The 22,634-nt window shown below is 32.5% G+C and overlaps 3 protein-coding genes across 5 annotated transcripts in view; 2 read left to right on the forward strand and 1 right to left on the reverse strand.

The window, feature by feature from the left end:
- Positions 1-5,437: 5,437 nt before the first annotated feature.
- On the forward strand, positions 5,438-9,857 carry LOC101501987 (short integuments 2, mitochondrial). The gene is made up of 6 exons (XM_004493421.4): positions 5,438-5,852; positions 5,922-6,141; positions 6,921-6,991; positions 7,682-7,778; positions 8,940-9,154; positions 9,506-9,857. The coding sequence occupies exons 1-6, from the start codon at positions 5,583-5,585 to the stop codon at positions 9,752-9,754; spliced, it is 1,122 nt and encodes a 373-aa protein (XP_004493478.1). The 5' UTR covers positions 5,438-5,582; the 3' UTR covers positions 9,755-9,857.
- A 5,094-nt stretch (positions 9,858-14,951) lies between these two features.
- On the forward strand, positions 14,952-17,187 carry HSFB3 (heat stress transcription factor B-3). The gene is given in 3 exon segments (XM_004493422.4): positions 14,952-15,521; positions 16,577-16,620; positions 16,622-17,187. Coding segments are annotated over 3 exon segments (717 nt in total). The 5' UTR covers positions 14,952-15,278; the 3' UTR covers positions 17,052-17,187.
- A 637-nt stretch (positions 17,188-17,824) lies between these two features.
- Positions 17,825-22,634, reverse strand: part of LOC101502626 (ABC transporter A family member 1) — a 32,443-nt gene continuing 27,633 nt past the window's right edge. For 2 of the 3 annotated variants that reach the window (XM_073366195.1, XM_027332612.2), the window contains 9 exons: positions 22,221-22,300; positions 22,001-22,108; positions 20,952-21,102; positions 20,341-20,477; positions 20,176-20,250; positions 19,770-20,073; positions 19,165-19,298; positions 18,243-18,301; positions 17,825-18,164 (listed from right to left, as the gene is read on the reverse strand). In XM_073366195.1, the coding sequence (XP_073222296.1) occupies positions 18,080-18,164; positions 18,243-18,301; positions 19,165-19,298; positions 19,770-20,073; positions 20,176-20,250; positions 20,341-20,477; positions 20,952-21,102; positions 22,001-22,108; positions 22,221-22,300 (1,133 nt within the window). In that variant the 3' untranslated portion in view covers positions 17,825-18,079. Of the gene's footprint in view, positions 18,165-18,242; positions 18,302-19,164; positions 19,299-19,769; positions 20,074-20,175; positions 20,273-20,340; positions 20,478-20,951; positions 21,103-22,000; positions 22,109-22,220; positions 22,301-22,634 lie in introns of those variants that run through there. The other variant, XM_073366196.1, reaches the window with a different exon arrangement.

Below are 22,634 nucleotides of genomic sequence, written 5' to 3' on the forward strand. Positions count from 1 at the left end.
CGATAAAACACATACGCATGTTGAGGCGAAATACATTACTCTTTTTATTGATTTACATCGTTGTCGAGACTACTCGTGGGCTTCCGCGGCATTGGTTTTCCTTTATGACAACTTGGGAGATGGAGCTGTCCACGACACTCGACAGCTGAGAGGTTACATGACCCTACTACAGGTATATCATTTATATTAAGTTGTGTCATTTATTTATTTAATTATTAATTTAATTATTACGTTGTTATTTTATTATGTTAATTATGTTGCAGTGTTGGATTTACGAGCACTTCCCTAGGATCTGTAAGCGGGGTGATAGAGGAGCGGTTCCTGCGCATCTTCCAAGAGCATGTAGGTGGACTGCAAAACATGCTGTTGAAGGTGGATTGATGGCATATCGTCGGAGACTTGATGGGTTGTTGCTCGAGGATGTAGTGTTTACACCATATGATGATGATCGAGCTAATCATCCGTTTGTATCGATTTCGATACCAGCTCATTTCATCTGCCATTTGGAGAGATGACGATCACCTTAGATGATGTTGCGACTCTCCTTCACATCTCACCGCATGGTAAATTTTTTGATGCACCTTTGAATATGAATACTAATAATGCTGTAAGAGCTGCACATGAGTACTTAGGTGCAACATGGGAGGAAGCATGTGCTGAGATTAGTTATAATAAATGTGCCCAATATAGATTGCAATGGTTGCGTGATTTGTATAGCCGTCTCATTCAAACTAACCAGTTTGAGTGTGCGGCTAGAACGTATCTGTTGCATTTAGTTGGCTGCACTATTTTCGCCGATAAAACACATACGCGTGTTGAGGCGAAATACATTTCTTTTTTTATTGATTTACATCGTTGTCGAGACTACTCGTGGGCTTCCGCGGCATTGGTTTTCCTTTATGACAACTTGGGAGATGGAGCTGTCCGCGACACTCGACAGCTGAGAGGTTACATGACCCTACTACAGGTATATCATTTATATTAAGTTGTGTCATTTATTTATTTAATTATTAATTTAATTATTACGTTGTTATTTTATTATGTTAATTATGTTGCAGTGTTGGATTTACGAGCACTTCCCTAGGATCTGTAAGCGGGGTGATAGAGTAGTGGTTCCTGCGCATCTTCCAAGAGCATGTAGGTGAACTGCAAAACATGCTATTGAAGGTGGATTGATGGCATATCGTCGGAGACTTGATGGGTTGTTGCTCGAGGATGTAGTGTTTACACCATATGATGATGATCGAGCTAATCATCCGTTTGTATCGATTTCGATGTTTTCTGGATATCTTCGATGTGGTGGAGTCTCAGTCCCATATTTGCCAGAGCGATGTCTTCGACAGTTTGGTCGTATTCAGTGCATTCCGCGGGACGTTCTAGAGACCTTTCGGAGACTATATCCTGTTGCGACTTTTCCTGGAGATGTCACTGCAGACTACTATGCATGGTACATTAGTGTTTCACATCCTCTGATTCTCCCTCCATCCACTGTTGTACCTTCGAGTCCACATACTACTGTTGCTGCCCATGCTGGTCCACCATCGTCTGCACATGCTGGTAGAGAACGTAAAGATCGTAGAGACCGTAGAGCAGCTGAGCTTGCACATAGGGCCTTAGATATGCTAAGACCATTTAGTGAGATTCATGAAATATTGAGTGAATTATGTCGCTTGTATGACGATTAGTTATTGTGTTATGTATGACTGAATATTTAATCGTTCTGTTTTATATTGAGATATTTTGAGATTATCGAATGTGTTATTTTGAGATTATCGTAAATGACAACGTAAATGATCGAATCGTTTTATCGCATATTGAGAATTGTGTTTTTATATTTTGAAACGTAAATGACAACGTAAATGATAACACGTAATGATAACGTAAATGATAACATGTAATGAAATACAATATATTAAATTATAATATTCATTTCATGAAATAAAAAATATATTCTAATCTTCATTTAATGAAATACAAGATGATTTGCTAAATGATGGATCAATGTGTTCCCTTGCTTCATACGTGCTGCACAAGCTATTTCCCATGTCTTTGCACATTCACTACAATAGTCTTTCCATTTTTGTCAGGTAGGTGGCAAAGGACAATTAGACTTCAACTTGATCTGAACAATAAAATATTAAACATTAATAAACTTAATTTAATATCATAAACAATAATAAATATAATTCAATAAACAATGCTAATTAATTTAGTTTAATAAACACTAATAAATTTTACCTGTACCCAATGATTTTTATTGACGAATCCAATTGCTAGTAAACATTCTTTTGACGGCGGTGCTTTGTTTAGCGGAAAGAATGTCATATTCAGATTACGAGACAACGACACCAATATGACATTATATCGTGTTGCTATCACGTAACCCAAGTCTGTTAAACACATCCACTTATCTTGTCCTTGAGCACCCAATCCTAATATTTTCAACGAGTTTCGCACTGATTCAACGCTGTCATCGAACACATTAGCATAAAGGTCTTGATGTAGACGAATCTCTTTATCCAATTGTGTTCGAACTAAAGGCCAAAATTCTTCAGTCCAACCTAACAATGCTGCAATTGCGCGAAACCCACAATTTCCATCAGCCACCACATATATTATCTCCTCAATATACGAATGTATAAGAGTAGGAAAATGTGTGTAAAATAGTTGTTTTGCAGATTCTTGAGAGGCATCAACATACTCCCAATATGACGGATCACGAGGAGTATCAAATTCTTTCTTCTTTTTACTTGCTCCCTTGGTTCTCACCTTCTCTGGTGGTGCAAGTATTGATGTTGTATGTGGAAATACAACTTCACGCACCTTAGCCCTGAATATCCTTTGACTTACAATATCGTGTTTCTTCATGTACGTTTTCATTGCTTCTAACTCTTCTAAAAAGTCATAATCTGATAAAGATTCTTCATCCTCAAATTCATTCTCAAGGCTTAACTTTCTCCGAAAAACATGAATGCTATCTAAAGGGATAACGTTACCAGATATCTGCAACTTTGCCAACTCACAAGCACAAGGTAATCCATGAGTTGTTCTGATTGAGCAACCACATATTGTTTTGTTAGTACCTACAATCTTCACTCTCTGCAACTGTTTGTCAATTTTTTTTAAACATTTCCTTGATACACAATGATGCAGACTTTGAAAGAATGATGAATTATACCCGTGCTCAACATCCTTGATGGTTTTCTGAAAAGAAGATTGAATGATACATATTTGGTTCTTCAACATCATATTCACAGCATCCCAACTTTTACACAAATCACCAAAACTAGTTTGCTGCATGTTTTTCAATCTCAAATGGGCAAACTCAACTCTACAAATTAATTAAATAATACAAATTAAAATAAATCACATAAACTATTAAATCATATTTTCTAAAACAAACAAATCAAATTTAAAAATACCTATTAGATGTTGTGTTCCCCAAATGCATCACTCTATTGGTCCAAACATTGACGAACCTTTCTTTGTAAGGTGTTAACCACGAATCTTTCACATAATCAACAAAAAGAATAATATCGGCACACACTAGCTCAAAATGTTGCAGGTGATGATCATACTCCTCTACACTACTTGAATATACAATTTTTTTCCATAAATCCATTACTTCTTCTTGTCTATCCTTTTTCGCATATTGTTTGCATCTTGCCCCAACACTTTTTTCAATATGAAAACAATATAACAAATGTATTGAAGTAGGAAACACAACACTAATCGCATTCATCATGGCAAGATCTCTATCAGTCACAATAACTTTAGAAATTAAAGTCTCAGATTTGAACAACTGTCGTACCTTTTCAAATGCCCAGATGAAGTTATCTTGTCGCTCTTGTTCCAAATAAGCAAACCCAACAGAAAATGTCAAACTAGCGTACCTTTTCAAATGTCCAGATGAAGTTATCTTGTCGCTCTTGTTCCAAATAAGCAAACCCAACAGAAAATGTCAAACTAGTAGATGTGACACCGACAATTTCAAGTAGTGGTAACATATATCTATTTGTTTTGTATGTGCTATCACATATCAAAACAAAATGAAACGTGTTTAACAACTTTATACATTCAGTGTGCGTCCAAAATATATCTCTCAAAACATCAGAATTCTCCCGTCTTCTTGTCCAATACACATAATTTTCTTGTTGTATTAACTTCAACAGATGCTGCATTTCTGTGTACGAACCTCTCAATGATGATCGATAACTACTCCTTGCTTTATATATTTGACTTGGAATTGTCAGATTAGCTTTATTTCTCTCTTTCAAAGCATTTAGATTGAATCTGGGGGCAAGCTTATACTTTGTCATGTCATTGACAAATTTCCTCTCTTCTTCATTTAAACGCCCCAAATAAGAATGACCAGTTACAGTATCAAGTAGATCATGATTATGTGTTCCACAACGAACACTAATTTTCCATCCTTCACCGACACTTAAGGGTATACATCTGAGAGTAAACGGACAATTTTCCTTATGAGAACAAGTCACTGTTGATTTTGATTTTGATTTATATCTTCCACCTCTTTCGCATCCCAAAATCAATTTGTCTTTTCTTCCCCTCTTTCCGGTTGCTTTATCTGAACGAATGATAACAATTAAAATTCCATTTTCTCTTCCAATGGGTTTTGTCCATTCAAACACAGATTCTCGTGAAGGAAATACCTACAAAATATGTTTCAAATAAAACATCAAATATATAGTTATAATAAAAAATTTATCCGTGATAGATTATCAGTAATATTAATACCTGATCGGTAATGAATTTGTCCGTAGAATCTATTATATTTTTTGAGGCAGGAACCTCAACTCTACTCATACCTAATTTCAAAAATAGTAATAAATATAAATAATAATATATATAAATAATAATAAATTTTAAAAAAAAAATTGAACATTTCGAAACTTTCATCTTCAACCAAAGGTTCGAAAGTTCTGGAAACTTAGGTTTCGAAACTTTCTTCTTCAACCAAAGTTTCGAAATTTTGTGTTTCGAAAGTTTCGAGTTTAACCAAACCTTCAAAGGTTTCATCAAACAAAAGCTTCGAAAGTTTTAGATTTAACCAAAGTTTCGAAGGTTTCATCAAATTAAAGCTTCGAATCTTTCAGATTTGACCAAAGTTTCGAAGGTTTTGTTTTTCTGGAAAAATTGCAATTCGAATCTTTGGTTTTTTGACAAAAGTTTCGAAAATATTGTTGAAATCTGACCTATGATTGTTTCGAAAGTTTGAAACTTTCGAATAATAGAATTTATGGAAAACTTTCGAAAGTGGGGGTGAGAAAAGAATGTAGTAACTTTACTGAGAAATTTTATATAAGGTAAAAAAGGGTAGATTGGTCAATAACAAAATATGGGGGGTGAGAGGTAAAACGGTGGGGTGCACGGTACATTCCTCACGTTTTGAATTGGGCTTGAGTGAGCCCAAAACTAATATTAGTTGGGCCATCGGCCTTGTTGGCAGAAACTTTGACAGTTTGGGACTTTTGGGGTTTCAGTTTGTGACAGACGGATGCAGTGGTAGGCCGGTAGCTACAACTACAACGTGGTTACAGAAGAAGAAGAAGAAGAAGAAAATGGCGGGGTTGAAGGGTTTTTTGAAGAAAGGTTTAGGAGAAATGGAATTCAACGCCGGCGGAGGAGTCATTAATTGGTTCCCCGGACACATGGCAGCCGCCACGCGTGCCATCCGTAGCCGCCTTAAACTTTCCGACCTCGTCATCGAAGTCAGAGACGCTCGTATTCCTTTGTCCTCCGTTAACTCCGATCTTCAACCTCATCTTTCCTCTAAACGACGTGTCATTGCACTCAACAAAAAAGACTTAGCCAACCCCAACATCATGCATGTAATCTAACCATTAATTAACCATCTTTTTTCTCTTCACATTTTCCCTAATTTATTAATTATTTTGTAGAAATGGGTGAATTACTTTGAGACCTCTAAGCAAGATTGCATTCCTATAAACGCTCATAGTAAGAGTTCTGTTACGAAGCTTCTCGAACTTGTCGAGTTTAAATTGAAGGAAGTCATTTCTAAGGAACCTACTTTACTTGTTATGGTCGTTGGTGTTCCTAATGTTGGAAAATCTGCTTTGATTAATTCCATTCATCAAATTGCACGATCTCGATTTACCGGTAATTATTTTTTCGATCAATCTTATTGAATTCTAATCTCTATTGTTGTTGTCGTTGCCATTTAGTTAATATCCTGTGCAATATTTCATTTGTAAATAAAAGTGTATGTTATTATTAATGAAAGGCTTTTCTTAGAATAGTAAAGTTCCGTTTGGATTGACTTATTTAAACTTATCTAAAACTTACCTAATGACATGAGCACTTGTAAGACTTATTGAGAGAAATTATGAAAACAACAACACATGACATGTATATAAGTTGTTTTCAGCTTAATTTGATGACTCCATCATAGCTTATGAAAAAACTTACTCCCTCCTTCTCACAATGAGTGTCATTTTAGATTTTTGTACAAATAATAAGAAATGTAATAATTAGAAGAAAGAGAAAAGTCATTTTACTAAATTACCATCTTAACTATTGGCAGATTTTTTATTATTATCAATACCGAGTATAATAATGTTTTGAAAGTTGAAGGGTAGTATAAGAAAAAAAATAATTAAAGTTACATTGAAAATTGTGAATGACATTCACTTTGAGAATATTTTTTTGTTAAAGTGACACTCAATGTGAGACGGAGGGAGTATAGTTTATATGAAAAATTAAAAACAAATTGACTTTATTTTATCATTTATTATAAAAATAACTTATACATCAGCAATTAAAAATAATTAAGTTGTTTATCCGAATGGGAATGGGACCTAAATAGATATAGAACAAATAGCTGATAGATAGATGTCAATGTGGGTGTTTAATTAACGTGTTTTGATTTGCTTTCGTAGTGCAGGAGAAGATGAAGAGAGCTACTGTGGGTCCACTACCCGGTGTTACTCAAGATATTGCAGGATTTAAGGTTTGGTAATCTTTGTTTCTGTACTCTCATTATTGGCTCAGTGACTTAGTTCATGCTTAAATCAAAACTTAGAGTCATAAAGGCATTATAAGTGTAGCATATTGCTGGCGTTGAATTCTTGTTGATTGTTTGCTATCAAGGTTATTTTGAATTGACTTATGAAATGTAAGTTTCACGATTGATATATTGGAAGAGTATAAGATACATTTTCACGTAATAAAACATTACAAACAGGAAAACCTACTAACAAACTGTAACATAATTGTCAAAACATTGGGTCATTGTAGTTAAAAAGGTTTAATTTTAAGGTCATTGTGCTGACCACATACTTATTGCATATTTGACATTGACAGCATTGCGCCGAACTATATATTTTCCTATTCCAAAGAGTGTTGCATACCCGGCCATTATGTTTGGGAAAACGATTGTAAGATTTGTGTAGTTAGAATGTGCTTTAGAGATTAAATTTTAGTCCTTCCCTAATCCTGAGAATTTGTAGTAATTGATTGAATATTTAAAATATGAACGAAATATTATTTGAAAAAGTGTTCAGGGAGAAAAAAGGCAATACTTTTTCCATGCTTCTCCTTGATTTTCTTTTTATTATTGGCTTGCCATCTGTTTCTATTTCAAGTTGGTGGTACTACTGCGCATAACTAAAAGATGAATTTCTTTGACCTAATGTTTCAGATAGCAAACAAACCAAGCATATATGTCCTAGATACCCCAGGGGTTTTGGTTCCAAGTATCGCAGACATAGAAACAGGGTTAAAGCTTGCTCTTGCAGGTATTTATATCAGTTGGAGTTATCTATATATTAATAGAATTTAACATTTGATGTTATTAATGCACCACTTTATTTATTTCCTAAAAGTAAGTGCTGAAATTGTATTTGCTTCATATTCACATGTTTGATTCCTGTGGGTTTATTTAGAGCTTGTATGGACCTCTTTTGTGGACACTGAATTGTGAAATGGAATTGGGGTAGATGCTTTAATTTGGTTTTTTCTTCCTCTCAGTTTCCCATCAGTCTGCAAGCTAATTTGCAAAATGGGTAAAAGGCTGAAAATGGATGAAGGAGACTTGATATTAATGTTATAATGGACCAACTTGATTAATTTTTTTTATAGACAATGAAAATGGACCAGTTTCGTGCTCCCTATTTCCCATTTTTTGGCAACAAAGTGATAGGACGATGGTTTTCAATTCAGGTTGATGAAATTTTGTCATATTGCCACAGCTGGTACCTTAAACTGTCATTTTGAAGCACTACTGAATTTTTGTTCTAAAATTTACTGATAAATATTGAGGTTTTAAATAATCATCACGATAACATGGCTGGTTTTAATGTGTGAATAATGCTTTGTGCTGAAAAAGGAAATTCATTAGCATCTTACTTTTGATCCATAAATGTACATTAACATGAAGGGCACTCTTGGCCAATTAACTCTATTCAGGTGGGGATTTTGAGTTGAAAAAATCTATTTTAAAGAAAAACAAATTATGAAATTTCAAACTACTATAGGTAATTTGAAAAGGTATTTTTGCAGTTAACGACTCATGAATCTTACCTATTCCTTTTTTGTTTTGATACAAATGTTGTTAATCTTAGGATTGTAATCATTGCCAATTAGATGGTCTGTGGATATGGCATATTTTATCATTCTATTAATGAACCATCTCTCGCAGTAGCAGTCTCATTTGATCTTGGTTGTTCTTGAATTTTGTCTTTTCGTCTCTCATTGTTATTAATACACTTTATTTACCCTGAACAAATTTGGCATTTTAATATCTCATCTCCTCATGATCTTGTTAAGTATGAGGCATGAAATTATTTTGAAAGCCTCTAGATGAGGCATGTGCATCTGTTGGGGTTCTGAATATGATATACTTTACAAGACATGTCTGTGTATATTTTGTCATGTAAACTTGGTTGTTTGAATAACAGGGTCTGTTAAAGATTCGGTGGTGGGTGAGGAGCGTATTGCTCAATACTTATTAGCAGTTTTAGATACCCGGGGTACTCCACTTCACTGGAAGCACCTAAATAACCGGAGAATAGATGGGATTGCATACGAAGCTGAGGAATATCATCGATATGACCTGAAAAATCTTAAGCAAAGAAGAAGTCTGCCTAATAGATCTGACTTGGTATATGTGGAGGTAACAAATAGCATTAATGGAATATGATACTTTATATGTATGCTCTTTGAGTTTTTTGATGTGGAAACAAACACACAATAAGACAACACACTTTATATGTATGCTCTTTGTTTTGTCTGCAATTGCAAATAATGTAGTGTTTTAGGACTGAGTGTCTCTTTTTTGTAATCCTACTTTGTTATGCATCTCAAGTTGCCAAGAAACGTTTTATTGAATCACGAATGTCACATTTGATGTTGCAAGTTTGTGATGATGATGGACCTTAAACAGTTTATCAATGTGGTTAGCTGTGCTGTTATTATGATTTATTTTTCTGTTGTTACTGACTCATTTGCTCTTATTCGATCGTAGGATATCGTAGTAGAAGTTCAGCATGCACTCTATTCGACTCTAGCAGAATTCAATGGCAACGTACAAGATGAGAGCGACTTGGAGAACCTTATTGACCAGCAGTTTGGGGCATTGCAGAAGGCATTGAAAATACCAAACAAGGCTTCTGAAGCACGTTTGATGGTATCCAAAAAGTTCCTTACTCTATTTAGGGCTGGTAAATTAGGACCTTTTATCCTTGATGATGTCCCCGAAGCCAAGCCTGTATAAAAGATATATTGGCTCCTCATTTCTTATTTGTATATGTTATAACAAATTTTGCTATAACTTGCAAATAGTGATGGATTTAGCTATAGATTGAGCTTTCTGTGGAGGATGTGTGTAATATGTCACATTCCAGTCCCGAGTCTCATTAAGATTGATAACTAAAGTCTAAATATAACCCATAACTTTGCAAAACCTTAGAGCATATTAGCATAGCGAAAGAGCAAGGCCATGGAGTCCAAAGCCTGTAAAATTTAAAGGTTACCATAAAATGAAATGGAGAGAAATAGTATTGGAGTCCTATATTGCCAAAGTTTCCGGACTGTTGAATGTACTAGCTTTTGAAAATGAGATTCAAACTCATTAGGAGGAGGAGACCATGTGACCGAAACCATATATTAGCTCTTTTTCGAACAAGATTGTGAGGAACAACAACCATTTATAACAGTTGCAAAAACACTGTAATTAAAGCATTTTATAGTACTTTGCATAAAAAATAACTTTCACATTTTAAAAAAAATAATCAGAAAATAGTGTGATTTAAATTTTTAATGCAATTTTAATTATTTTGTTTCAATTGTATATTCTAATTACTGTTAAAAAAAATCAGAGATAATTATTTCAATAATGCGAAATATTTTTCTCCATCTATGTAAATAAATGGATAAATAGAAAATACAATTCTTCGCAGCAATAATAATTGATAGAAGATTAAATGAGACAAATACAATTTTTAACGTGGAAAATTTATCTCAAATTAGGAGAAATTTTTCCTCAAATTAAGAGAATAAAAATCACAACTCCTATTCTAGTAAATACTTCTACTAACAACAACAACAATCATAACAAAGTTTTGAAACGAGTGGCAAGTGGAGTACTAATAAGTTTTGCAATTGTTTATGCTAAACTTCTCTATCACCTTCTCAATGTAATTGTGTTGTGACAACAACAATTTATTATTCTTCCGGTCACGAGTTTTTCTCATGTCTATAATTTGCTTTGCATGACCCAAATTTTTTATTGCAAAAGACTATTCAAAAATCTTTCTTTAGAGATTGAATCTTCTTAGTGTCATGACCAACAACCAACATGCCATCCACATATAACGAAAAAGATATAATCACTTTAAGAGATTTTCTTGACAAACACACAATGGTTAGAAGTAGTTTTATCGTACCCATGTTTTTTCATAAAAGAATCAAATTTCTTATACCATTGTCGATGTGCTTGCTTGAGAAACAAGAACCACCACAATATCCACTATCGTCTCTAGAGAATGCTCTGTCTCCAAACTTTGCAATTATATAACACTTTGATATAATATTATAAAGTGTGTTTCATTTTTCTTTTTAGGTGTCATTATTGTAACACTAATAAGAGACATTGCACACTCATATCATATTATATAACACTTTAATTAATCTCCAAAAGTGTTCACAAAATGTTGTTTAGATTAAAAGCCGATTTTAAATACTGCATATCATAATTTCAAATGGATTGTTAATCTTAAACATGTTTATCATTCTATTGACATATAGAAGATAGGAATTTCATTCTTTTCAGTGAGAAAGAGAGAGGAAAGAAACGAACTAACTTTGCCAAGATATGCAATATGCAAAATGCAGTTTCTAAAAGAATAGTATGTAGGACGGAAGAAACAATGAAATATGTAGCAAAGCAAGCAGCAGAACCAATTAAAGTTGATTAGGCCAGTTTCTAAAGGATTTTTCTGAAACTAATCCAATTAAATTAAATGAACCAAACAAATTGCACAAAATGTCATGAATCAATCAAACAAACTTTTTTTTTTAATCAAAAACTACAAATTAATTTAACAAATATGTAGAAAAGGGAAAAATAAATAAAGATGACATGCATATACACGATAGCTACACCAAACTTTCTAAGACTCTTTCACCGTTGATTTGATTTTTTTATATGATATACAATCTAATTTATTAATATGATCTAATTTATCAATATGATTTAATTAATTATATATTTTGCATACTCTATTTACTAGAAATTATGTTAACATTTTAAAAAAAATTATATGATTGACTTGTGTGTGTGAGTTTATAATTTTGTTAGGGTTTTAGTTACATGGGCTTGTACGGACTACATATAACTCCGTGCGGGTTAGCTTGGATTTTAAACGGGCTTGAAAATTGTTAGGTAATATGGAGAGCAGAGTCTTTGAAAAAAAAAAAGCTCTTTCAACCCTTCAATAATGAGGTAATGTATTGGAGTATTCTTTTTTAGAGTATAAACTTAAGTAAAATACAGACTGAAATCCTATTTCCAATAGTGTTTTAAATTTGCGAGCAAATAATGGAAAGTAGATGAACATTAAAAAAAGAAGAGAACTGAGACAAGAACAAAGGCTATCTCGCCATTGTCACGTGTACCTCTTCTCAAAAGTCAGTTGTATGTGTTTGATTGTTTAAATGTCTTCGCTAGATGAATTGAGTTAATCATTTTCAAATGATAACGAAGTGTGATTCGTTGATTCAATTCTGCACGATGTTGGTTCATAGTTAAATATGTTGATCAACGCAAAAAAATAAATAAACAAAAAAGTTTATTTTTTGTAAAAAAATTAAAACAAGTGGTATTATAGAAAACAAGTATTTAAAAAGCTAAACACTTAATATTAATATTGATAATTTTTGTTGTAGTTTGGAAGTACCAAATAAGTAAAGGGTCAATTAGATTGATCACAGACCAACCGACGAACATATATCATAACCTGTTGTCTAGAGAGTCCACTAACACAAACCAAAATATAAATGCCCAAAAAAAATAAACTTTAACTCACGTGGGATCCACATTCAATGCAAATGAGTTGGAAGATCGAAAAGTTGGAAGAAGAAATTTTTTTGCATTGACACAAGGAGTTAGCTACGCATTTTATCCGAACAAATACAAGTCAGACCAAGTTCATATACCCAATACTTAGAGACTATGACTAATATATCTGAGTTGAGTAACACTTGAATGGTTGGCTAAGGGAGTTGTACCTTTTTTCACTTATATTGCTTCTTTGATTATGATGGAACTAGTTAAATACAAATTGTCGATTCAAATAGCAAACGGACCAAGTTAATTAGATGACCAATTTTAATTCTCGAACTGTGTTTCGTACATAGAGGTAAGGTGATACATACAAATATTGTGACGCTAAAGTAAATGATTATTTTAGGAGAATGAAAGGTAAGATTGGATGGAAAATATGTACTTTTCTTAGTGCTAGAGATACTATTTATATAGATGGAGATTATAGTCACTAGGGGGACTAGAGCCTTGAGTGGCTTTGAATGCAACAAATTCCTCACACGAGGTTGCTTTTCATGATCGTGGAGTTAGGTCTAGCCGCAAATCGAGAACCCTAGGACTTGTGCAACAATTCATCGAATTGGGTCGGAATAGGTGAACAAATAAGTACAGTTTGTGCATTTCGCCTGTCCAGAACTTCGACAAAAACACATACACTCCTACAAACTAGGATTGGAAAAACTCAAAATTTGCAAGTTTTCAACATTAAAACTACCAAGAAACCGGTGATGTTGTGCATGTGATGTGTCATTGGTATTGCATATGTACATCTTTCAAACCTTGATCAAATAAAAATCTCATTATATGCATCAACAGATGATATATTTGTGCTTTTTTTATTTTAATTATTTTTTTATTTTAATTTTTTATTTTATTTTAATATTTATCAATAATAAATATTTGTTATGTATTTTTGTATATATCAAAAAAAATATTTTATTTTTATTTTTGTAAATAATACTTACAAATATTTATTATGTGTCTTTTATGCATCATTTATAAATATTTATTTGTGTTTTTTTAATATTTATCAATGACAAATATTTATCCCGTATTTTTTAGATACTAAACTTAAAAATTCATTTAATTCATCCATTCTTAAAAAATTATAACTTTTTGAAATAGGATATTTATAATGTCTTAAACTGCAAAATATTATTTAAATATTCAAAAGATACACATAAATTAAATTAAAAATTAAAACAAAAAATTAAATGAAATATTAAGTCAATAAATTTTTTATAGAAGCTAAAAGCAAAATATTAAAATTTTATAAAGACTAAAAGTTTATTTAATTAATCTATATCCTTGTATATTATTTTGCAGTAACAAAATATTTAGCTGCTTATTAATTTTAAAGACATTTTATAATATATTGGATGGAAATGTACCACATAGCCTCGATTTATTTCAAAAGTGATAAATCCGTTTACATGTATAGTGGAGAATGGTTTAGGCAAACAGACAAAAAAAGCATGAGTGTTAAATTTGATGTCTTGGTATTTTTCAATGATAAGACGTAAAAAAAAAGTCACTTAGTTTTAAATGAATATAATTTAGAATATCATCTATATAATTAATTATAATTAATTGATTATATAAAACTTTTTACATTATGGATACATAAAAATTAACCTCATTCTAAATTAATTAGAGCAACATGGTTGTAATCACGGAGAAACTTCTATTTCATATAATTCTGCACGCTGGTTGGTGGATATAGTATAGAAGATAATACAGTCATATTTGAATGGAAGAAATTTTTGTACTTGGATTATATAGCTAGCACAGAAAGTCATACTAAAGTCGTTTTCTTTCATAGAATTTTTTTTTCTTAAGCATTAAATCAAATTAGAGGAACAAATCAAACTCAACTGCCAGTGAAATTAAAGCCTTGGATGGTGGAATTTGTAAGAAATTATATAATATATTGAAACAAAAGAAAATATATCATATGTTACCAAAAACAAATATACTATAATATAATATATAATGAAGAAAGTATGAACACACAACTAAACAACTTAAACTAACATTATTTTCGTAGAAAAAGTTGCATGTTACTTTGTTACTATCCCACCAAACACTCCCACGTGCAGCGTTCAAGTCGTACAATTCAACGTTCACAATATTTTTAACAATACAATCAAGTTGGTCAAGTTAATTAATTTGCTTTATGTCATGCGTGCATTTATTTATTTATTTATTTTAATAAAAGAATATTATATGATTGGCCATCAGTACGTGTCGTTTTGTTGTGTATTATTTTTAACCTAAGGTGGTAATAGATATAGAAGCTTAGAAAATAGAATATATTATTATAAATATAAGTGCATGCATATACCTTTGAAATAAAGGGTTTAGTTTTCTTGACTATATAAAAAGAGGTAGAAGCTTAGTGCATACGTTTCAACTATTTATTAATTGATTGATGATAGAAGGAAAATTAAGGTAGCTAGCTCTTGCATTTCTCATGAACTGTGGAGTCGTGTTGGGTTTCTATTGTTGGGGTTGGGAGTTCTTAACTGCCCTTCTTCTCTTCTCCATCAATCTTAATTAAATATTCATCATTATAATTATTAATTAATTCTCTTCTATACTCTCATCTTCATTTTCTTATATCCTTCTTCTCAAACCAATTTTCTCTTACATATACAAGTTGCTAGAGAAATATTTAAAAATAAAAAAATAAAAAATGGAAGGAGTGGTGATTAGTGAGAAGGGGTTGTTGGAATGTGGAAGAAAGTGCACTCCGCCACCGTTCTTGTTGAAGACATACATGTTGGTGGAGGATCCGGCCACCGATGATGTCATATCGTGGAACGATGAAGGAACGGCGTTCGTCGTGTGGCAGCCGGCGGAGTTTGCTCGTGATCTCCTTCCAACGCTCTTCAAGCATAGCAACTTCTCTAGCTTTGTACGCCAGCTCAATACCTATGTATGTATATACATATAAATATACCGTATATTGATTTTGTTAGAATCACTTGTTTCATTTTCTGTATATTCTTTTTTCTTCTCCTTTTAGTATTTTAATTGAAATAATCATCTTATATGAAAATATTTAACAAAGAGAAGTACCATCTTATGCTAGCTATCAACTTTAAGTGTTTTAATTTTGTTTGTATATTCATACTTTTTAGTTTTTAGTGATAATGAATATATATAATTTTTTTATATAATCTATCGATTTAAAATGAATGAGTATTTTTTGTTAAAAAAAAAGAAGTACTAATATTAATTAGAAAGAGAGATTTTTAGATTTGTATTATGTATAATAGAAGAATATAAATTATTACTAAATTTAAAGATTTAATTGCAAATTTGTTTAATTGAGAATTGAGATCCCTCAAATACTTGATGGTTCATTTAGGAGAGGAGAGAAAAAAAAACAACAAAAAAGTGTATTTAATAATATTTTAATTATTTAAATCGTTTATCTATTTCTATCTCATAAAACTAAGAGATCTAAAATTTCACAAATGGACCGTGAAATATTTGAGAGATACAAACTTTTTAATTGAAGGTATTTTGAGAATGATAATATTAAATATAATATAATTAGTTAAGATTGATTATATTTTGTCAAAGAAGGTTGATTCAATTAGTAAGGAGTTTACACCCACTTCTCTTGTCGATTTGAAGATCTCTGTGGCGAATGATCGATAAATATTTTTGTTAACGCTATTTAAATTTTAAGACCTACTCTGGACCTGAGGAATCTCTAAAATCCTATTTATCTAAACTTTCTTAAATAAATAAAAAAAATATTATATTTAATCCACCAAATATGAATTCTTTCTAAAAAAATTTAAAAGTGCTAATGTTTGTGTTTTCATGATGTACTTGCGTGACAACTATATCTATAATTCATTAGCAAAACTAAATATTTCTATTTGTGGTACATGTTTAGGGGTTTCAGCTAAATATTTCTATTTGTGGTACATGTTTAGGGGTTTCAACTAAATATTTCTATTTGTGGTACATGTTTAGGGGTTTCGTAAAGTTGCAACAAGTAGATGGGAGTTTTGCAATGATCAAGAAAGGTGAAAGAGAACTTCTATCCGAGATTCGGCGAAGAAAAGCATGGAGCAACAAGCAACAACATACTATACAAAACCAAGGTACAATCCAAGATTCTGATGAAGATCAAAGGTCATCATCAACGTCATCAACTTCAGGTTACACTAATCTTGTGGATGAAAACAAGAGACTCAAGAAGGAGAATGGAGTGTTGAATTCTGAGCTAACAAACATGAAAAGGAAATGTAAGGAGTTGCTTGATTTGGTTGCAATTTATACCCAAAAAAAGGAAGAGGAGGAAGCTAATAAAGATTACGGTGATGGAAGACCAATGCTGTTTGGGGTGAGATTGGATGTTCAACAAGCTGGGGAGAGAAGGCTGAAGAGGAATAGAGCTGAGATTAGTGAAAGCGCAAGCATTTTGTTGTCTCAATCATGCAAATAGAAATAAAAAATATTATAGTATATGCTAGCTACGCTACATACAATAGAAGCCTGAATAGAAGTATATACATAGCTGCTGAAAATTAAAGTAATAATCAAACATTTGGAAATCAATATATATTTTGATTAATTGACTAGTTCGGCCTGCAAGTTCAAGGAATTAATAAAACTGTGAAGACATCTCAAGCATAGCGTTTAAATAAATGTGATGTTATTTAGGACGACTTATAAAATAGGATTGAAGTGTTAATGAGTTAATTGTTGTGTAATATGATAAATGTAATCTTGTAGCGAAGTGTTAAGAAGTTGATTAATCACAGTAATTTAAAAAAAATTAAAATAAAGTTAAAAATTATGAAGTGTGCAGATTCAGGGGTTAATCAAGCTAAAATAACTGAAAGTGCAGTTTTAAACACACTTTCGAATATCCACTCTTAAAAAATTCATTGAATCCTTTTTTACACACTGGTTCTGTTGAAGTAGAAAAATACTTCGAGTACTCTTTAAACTTTTAATATGGTACTAATTTTTCAGATACTTTATCTACTTCTACTTCGCAACACAACGTTCAAAAATGTAGTTTTACATACTAGAAAAGATAACGCAGTTATTGTAGATGAATGCAGTGGGCCGTTTGATCAATAAACGAAAACCATCCAAACAAAGAAGAAAAGTTAAAATTGCTGCTGCCTTTCCTCCATCAGGCATTGGAGCAGAACAGCAAGAAAAATTGAAGATAATCTTAAAATGGATTATCCTAAACAACTCAAAAAGTTGGTGAAGCAGTTAAGATTTAATAAATTAGTCCCTTTTAGTGCAAAAATTTATAACTGGGAATCTATTTACAATTCAATGGCACAATAATAATTTACTCTACAATATACAATGCCTTAGAATCTCTCTCGGGGCTCTACGTGGACTCTACTACTAGTAGAAGTCAAGAGAATGTTATCATTTTGATACATTCTATAACACATTGCAACCTCCATGCATCATTTTATGAATGAAAAATGATGAAATAAGGGCACCTCATGAATAATTAGCTGCAAAATGGTTAAATATTGTCTCCAGAGTTGATTGGCTGATGCTGTACTCGGCAATCCCTAACCTTTCTCTGCAAAAGTGGTAGAATTTAATCATTCTGTTTAACAAGACTATGGGAAATAAAAAGAAGCACACACTTGTACTTTACCTGTTTCCTTCTAGAAGTCCAAAAACATCCGCCAGGGAAAACTCTTCATCATATGGTAACTGCAGCAAAGAATCAATGAATTATTATTTTTGCGCTGTAAAAGAAAGCCCAGATAAATCAAACACCGTATGCAAATTCATATGCAAGTTCTGCCCATGGAATAACATCGGCCAACTAAAAATATGTTAGACATTACTGAACATATAGGCCAACTCTCCTAAGAGGTTAAGGTGTCTTGGAAAGAATTATGAGTGATCTCATATTACAAAAACTCAACCTTTAGGCCACGAAGAATCGTGGTGTTTCCTTCCCAAGACACCTTAACCTTTGTACAATATCCACACATAAAGAATCATGAATGTCTACCTCTAGGCCAACGTCAACCCTAGGAGATAAAAAAGGAAACACCATAACTCCTATTAAAACAGAATCAAAAAACAAAAACTAATAACCCTAAAAAAAAACACAAATTAATGCACCACAAATTTCCACACAAATCAATGAGTAATATGGGTGTTTCCTACTCACTGCACTTTTATTTGAAAGCCTCTTAATTTTAAATTGATTTTGTTAATGGATTTGAATACATTAGTGAGAAGGAATTTATTTTGAAATAGATCCAGAAATAGTTTTATCCTTTCCTGGACCTTCAAATGGTGGAGTTTGGTAAAAACCAAGCTTACTCTTTAAGATCTTGATATTTATAGCCAATGAAATGGAGAAAAGAACAAACGGATTTTCATATCTGTGTGTTGTTTGTGTCCCAAAAAGCCCAACAAATTAGTTTGAAAGTCGAACTAGTCTACTAATCTACTTCATATTCAATGGTTCAATTACATATCACACATGTGCATTTGGACATGACTTTTCAACCAAAGTGTGGGATTTTACCATAAAAACTAATGCGGTAACTCAAAAATACCTGGTATCTGATGCTTAAACCATTGTGCCCCTGGCATCTTGCTCCACGAAATGAAGAGAGAATAAATGAGTCAATTTCGGAGAATTTTTGTTTGGACAACCACCACTCAGAAAATACTGGCAATGGAATACCACCTAGATTAACAACAGAATAGAAAAGGGGACATTAGTACTAAAGAGCATCTATGCATTTTCGTTGAAATAAAAAAGAGCATTATGTTAACGTCAGACACTAATGACTCCCTGAAAAACTTACGCTATTATGTGAAGGATAATCATTGGCTTTCTATCAAACCTCTGTCAAATATGTCCATCTTTCTCCCTTTATAGGGGAGAAGTGGTTGAATACTGAATTCAAAATCATTTAAGCATGAACACTTACTTCCTCCAAAATGTTGATGAAAGTTTAAAGCATCATTTGATTCATATTAATTTTTATTTTTAATTTAATACACATAGGACAAAACAAAATTTTACGCCCTAAGCAACACCTAAGGTTTGAACTCGCGAACACTGTATTATAAACATTTGTTGGGTTTGTTTTAATTATATTTGAAAGATACTAAGAATAAGAATCTAAGCCTTCAAACAAAGGTTCATACATACCATCTCGAAATAATTGTTCTGATAACTGTTCCTGAGAGGCTCCATCGTAGTCAGGTGTACTGCATATTAGTGTCTTCACTCTTTCTTCGTTGCCAAGCCAGCGTCCAATTAAGCCTATCATTTCGGGTGTCAGGCTAATCTCTGCAACGGAGGTATTTCCCGAGGTGATAGAGTCAGCACCCCCAATGCAAATTTCAAGGTCATTAAGTAAGCTTCTAGGTTGAGAAGGGACATCAAAAAGTATTTCCTGAATTGCTTGGCACAGTGTTTTCAAGTCCACAGAGCTCACTTCAGTAGGTTTTACCTGGAAACAGGGAAACAAAGAATTAGATATTTGAAGGTGCTTTTGTCAGGAAAAACAAGGAAACAAAGAAAATACGCTTCTTGTTGTCATATCTATAAATACCTCTAGTTCTAGATGATTGCCAAATCTTGTTTTTAGATGCTGTGGACTTCCAATGCATCTTAGTTGCCCACCAACCTTTAAAATGCACAATATAAAACTATCAGTGTGTTTGTGGGTGCACACCGTGGATTCAAGAATGTATAGAGAAAATAAATAAGCTTGTACCATAATCCCTATTCTGGTACATAAGGCTTGAGCTTCATTCATGCTATGGGTAGTAAGAATAACTGCAGTCTTTCCTCGTCTAGTTGAGATTCTAGATATTACGTCCCACATGAACCTTTTGGCAATGGGATCCATTCCTAGTGGAAGCATAAAATATTAGATCTGAGAGGGTAATAATTATGCAAGTCATCAAGCGTAAGCAAATATAAAATATCTCTCACATAATGTATATGTAGTTTCAAAAACCTTTTTGTTTCAAATCAGAGGTCCAGTTGCTTTAGTCATAACTCACTAGACCAAAGAAAAGCCCATATAATTGGATGCATGCCCCTTCACTTCAAAGCTCACCAGTCTTGATATATTTATGAACAAATAAATTATGCAGACACCACTTTGAAACAAAATTTTGATCTTAGAATTGAAGGCAACAATTATTGAATTTTAAACAACTTGGTGAACTGGGTTTTCATAACATGTCAAGGAACCAATTGAACTAAAAGTTTAGGCTTTTAAAACAAGGACCTTTATGTGCTTTTTGAAACTCTAACAATTAAATTGGATAAAGACATTTTCATGATGTTAAAAGAAATGTGATGATTGAGGATAACTACCTGTGGATGGCTCATCAAGAATGACTATAGGAGGATCTCCAATCATTGCAATTGCAACAGAGAGTTTCCTTTTATTCCCTCCACTAAGTGAAAATGATGGTTTATTAGCATGCTTCAATAAGTCAAACTCCACCAACTTTTCCATAACAACCTGTCCAAATTATTATTGTATTCAGAAGGACAGTATATTATATCACAAATAACAATGATCGTATCTCCTATATCACAAATTCAGAAGGTGACCATTTTATAATGCTGAAAGTGGGAAATCATGTCATATGTGGATTTTCCATTGTATCGCAGAACAGACAGCCCTTTTTATAAGCTCAAAATTTGGTGTGCAAAGTATTAATGGTGTTTAGAGTCCCACATGAGATATAGCCTAAAAATGTGTTACACTTTACAAATGGTGTTACACTCCAGATGCTCAGTCCTAGACATGAAGGGGGTGTTAAGAGTCTCACATTAAATGAGATATGGCCTAAAATATGTGTTATATAAGTGGTGGACAAACCCTCACGAAGCCAGTTTTGTCAGGATTGAGTTAGACCCAATCCAAATTCTAAGAAATAGAAATCAAGCAAATAATACATTTAAAGCATATATGCAATGTTTGTTGAAATATTTATCAAAATAAATTTTCCACCTTAGGGTTAAGAATAAAATTGATCAGAAGTACTGAATGATTTCAACCTGCTAGCATCATGTGATGTTTGTAGAAATATTTATCAAAATAAATTTTCAGAGATTCAGAAGAGGATATTTGCCCAAAACTCTTGTCAATCAGGGTACTTAAATAATTTTTTTTATATATAAATTTCTACACTATATAAGGAGGTCTAATGTCTGTATGGGTTGTATTGTCTTGGTCTTTTCATGATTTTATAAGTCATGAAGACATGAGCAAGATGGAAAAGTAAAGCTTTTCTTATTTTTAAGATTTGTGGTTTAAATTATAAAATGATAAACTATCCCATGCACAAATGAATATTGCCACAACATTCTAATCAAGACAACCACTAAAGTAACTAGAAACTGCTTACACATACATTGTTTATCGTGTAATCTGGAACACTTTTTATTCTAGCATAGAGCTCCAGATGCTCTTTGACAGTTAAGAATTCCAACAGAGCATCAAATTGTGGACAATATCCAATCTGGTAGTGCAAATCATGAAGAAAAAAAAATTAAGGGTCTGATGGATTTATGTAAATCTTCAATTTATGACTATATGTTTTTGTTTGTATGGAAGAACAAAAAAATGCATACATATTTACGAGCAGCCTTGGGATGGGAACATATATCTTTGCCAAAAATAAAAGCAGTCCCATCAGAAGGAGATTCCTCCCCTGTATGGAAACGAAAAAACACAACTTTTAGTAGTCAGCCCATAAGAAGCAAAGAGAAATGTCAAATTTACAGGTATCCAATTTTGAGCAATTATAACTACAAAAAATCTTTTCTTTGAAACCTGTTACAAGTTTTGCCAAATTCCATAATTCATCACCTTAGCTCTGTCTAAATTAGAAGATTGTGCTTATGCAGCAAATAAACACAAAACGTATACTCACAAGACAGGAAATAATAGGATTTTAAATAAGTTTTAATAGGATTTTAAGAATAAGTTTGCTAGCCATAAATAGGCATATCACATTAGTATGACTTGCAGTATTATCATGTCCA

The sequence above is a fragment of the Cicer arietinum genome, chromosome 3 (assembly GCF_000331145.2).
Source record: "Cicer arietinum cultivar CDC Frontier isolate Library 1 chromosome 3, Cicar.CDCFrontier_v2.0, whole genome shotgun sequence".
Classification (NCBI taxonomy): Eukaryota; Viridiplantae; Streptophyta; class Magnoliopsida; order Fabales; family Fabaceae; genus Cicer; species Cicer arietinum.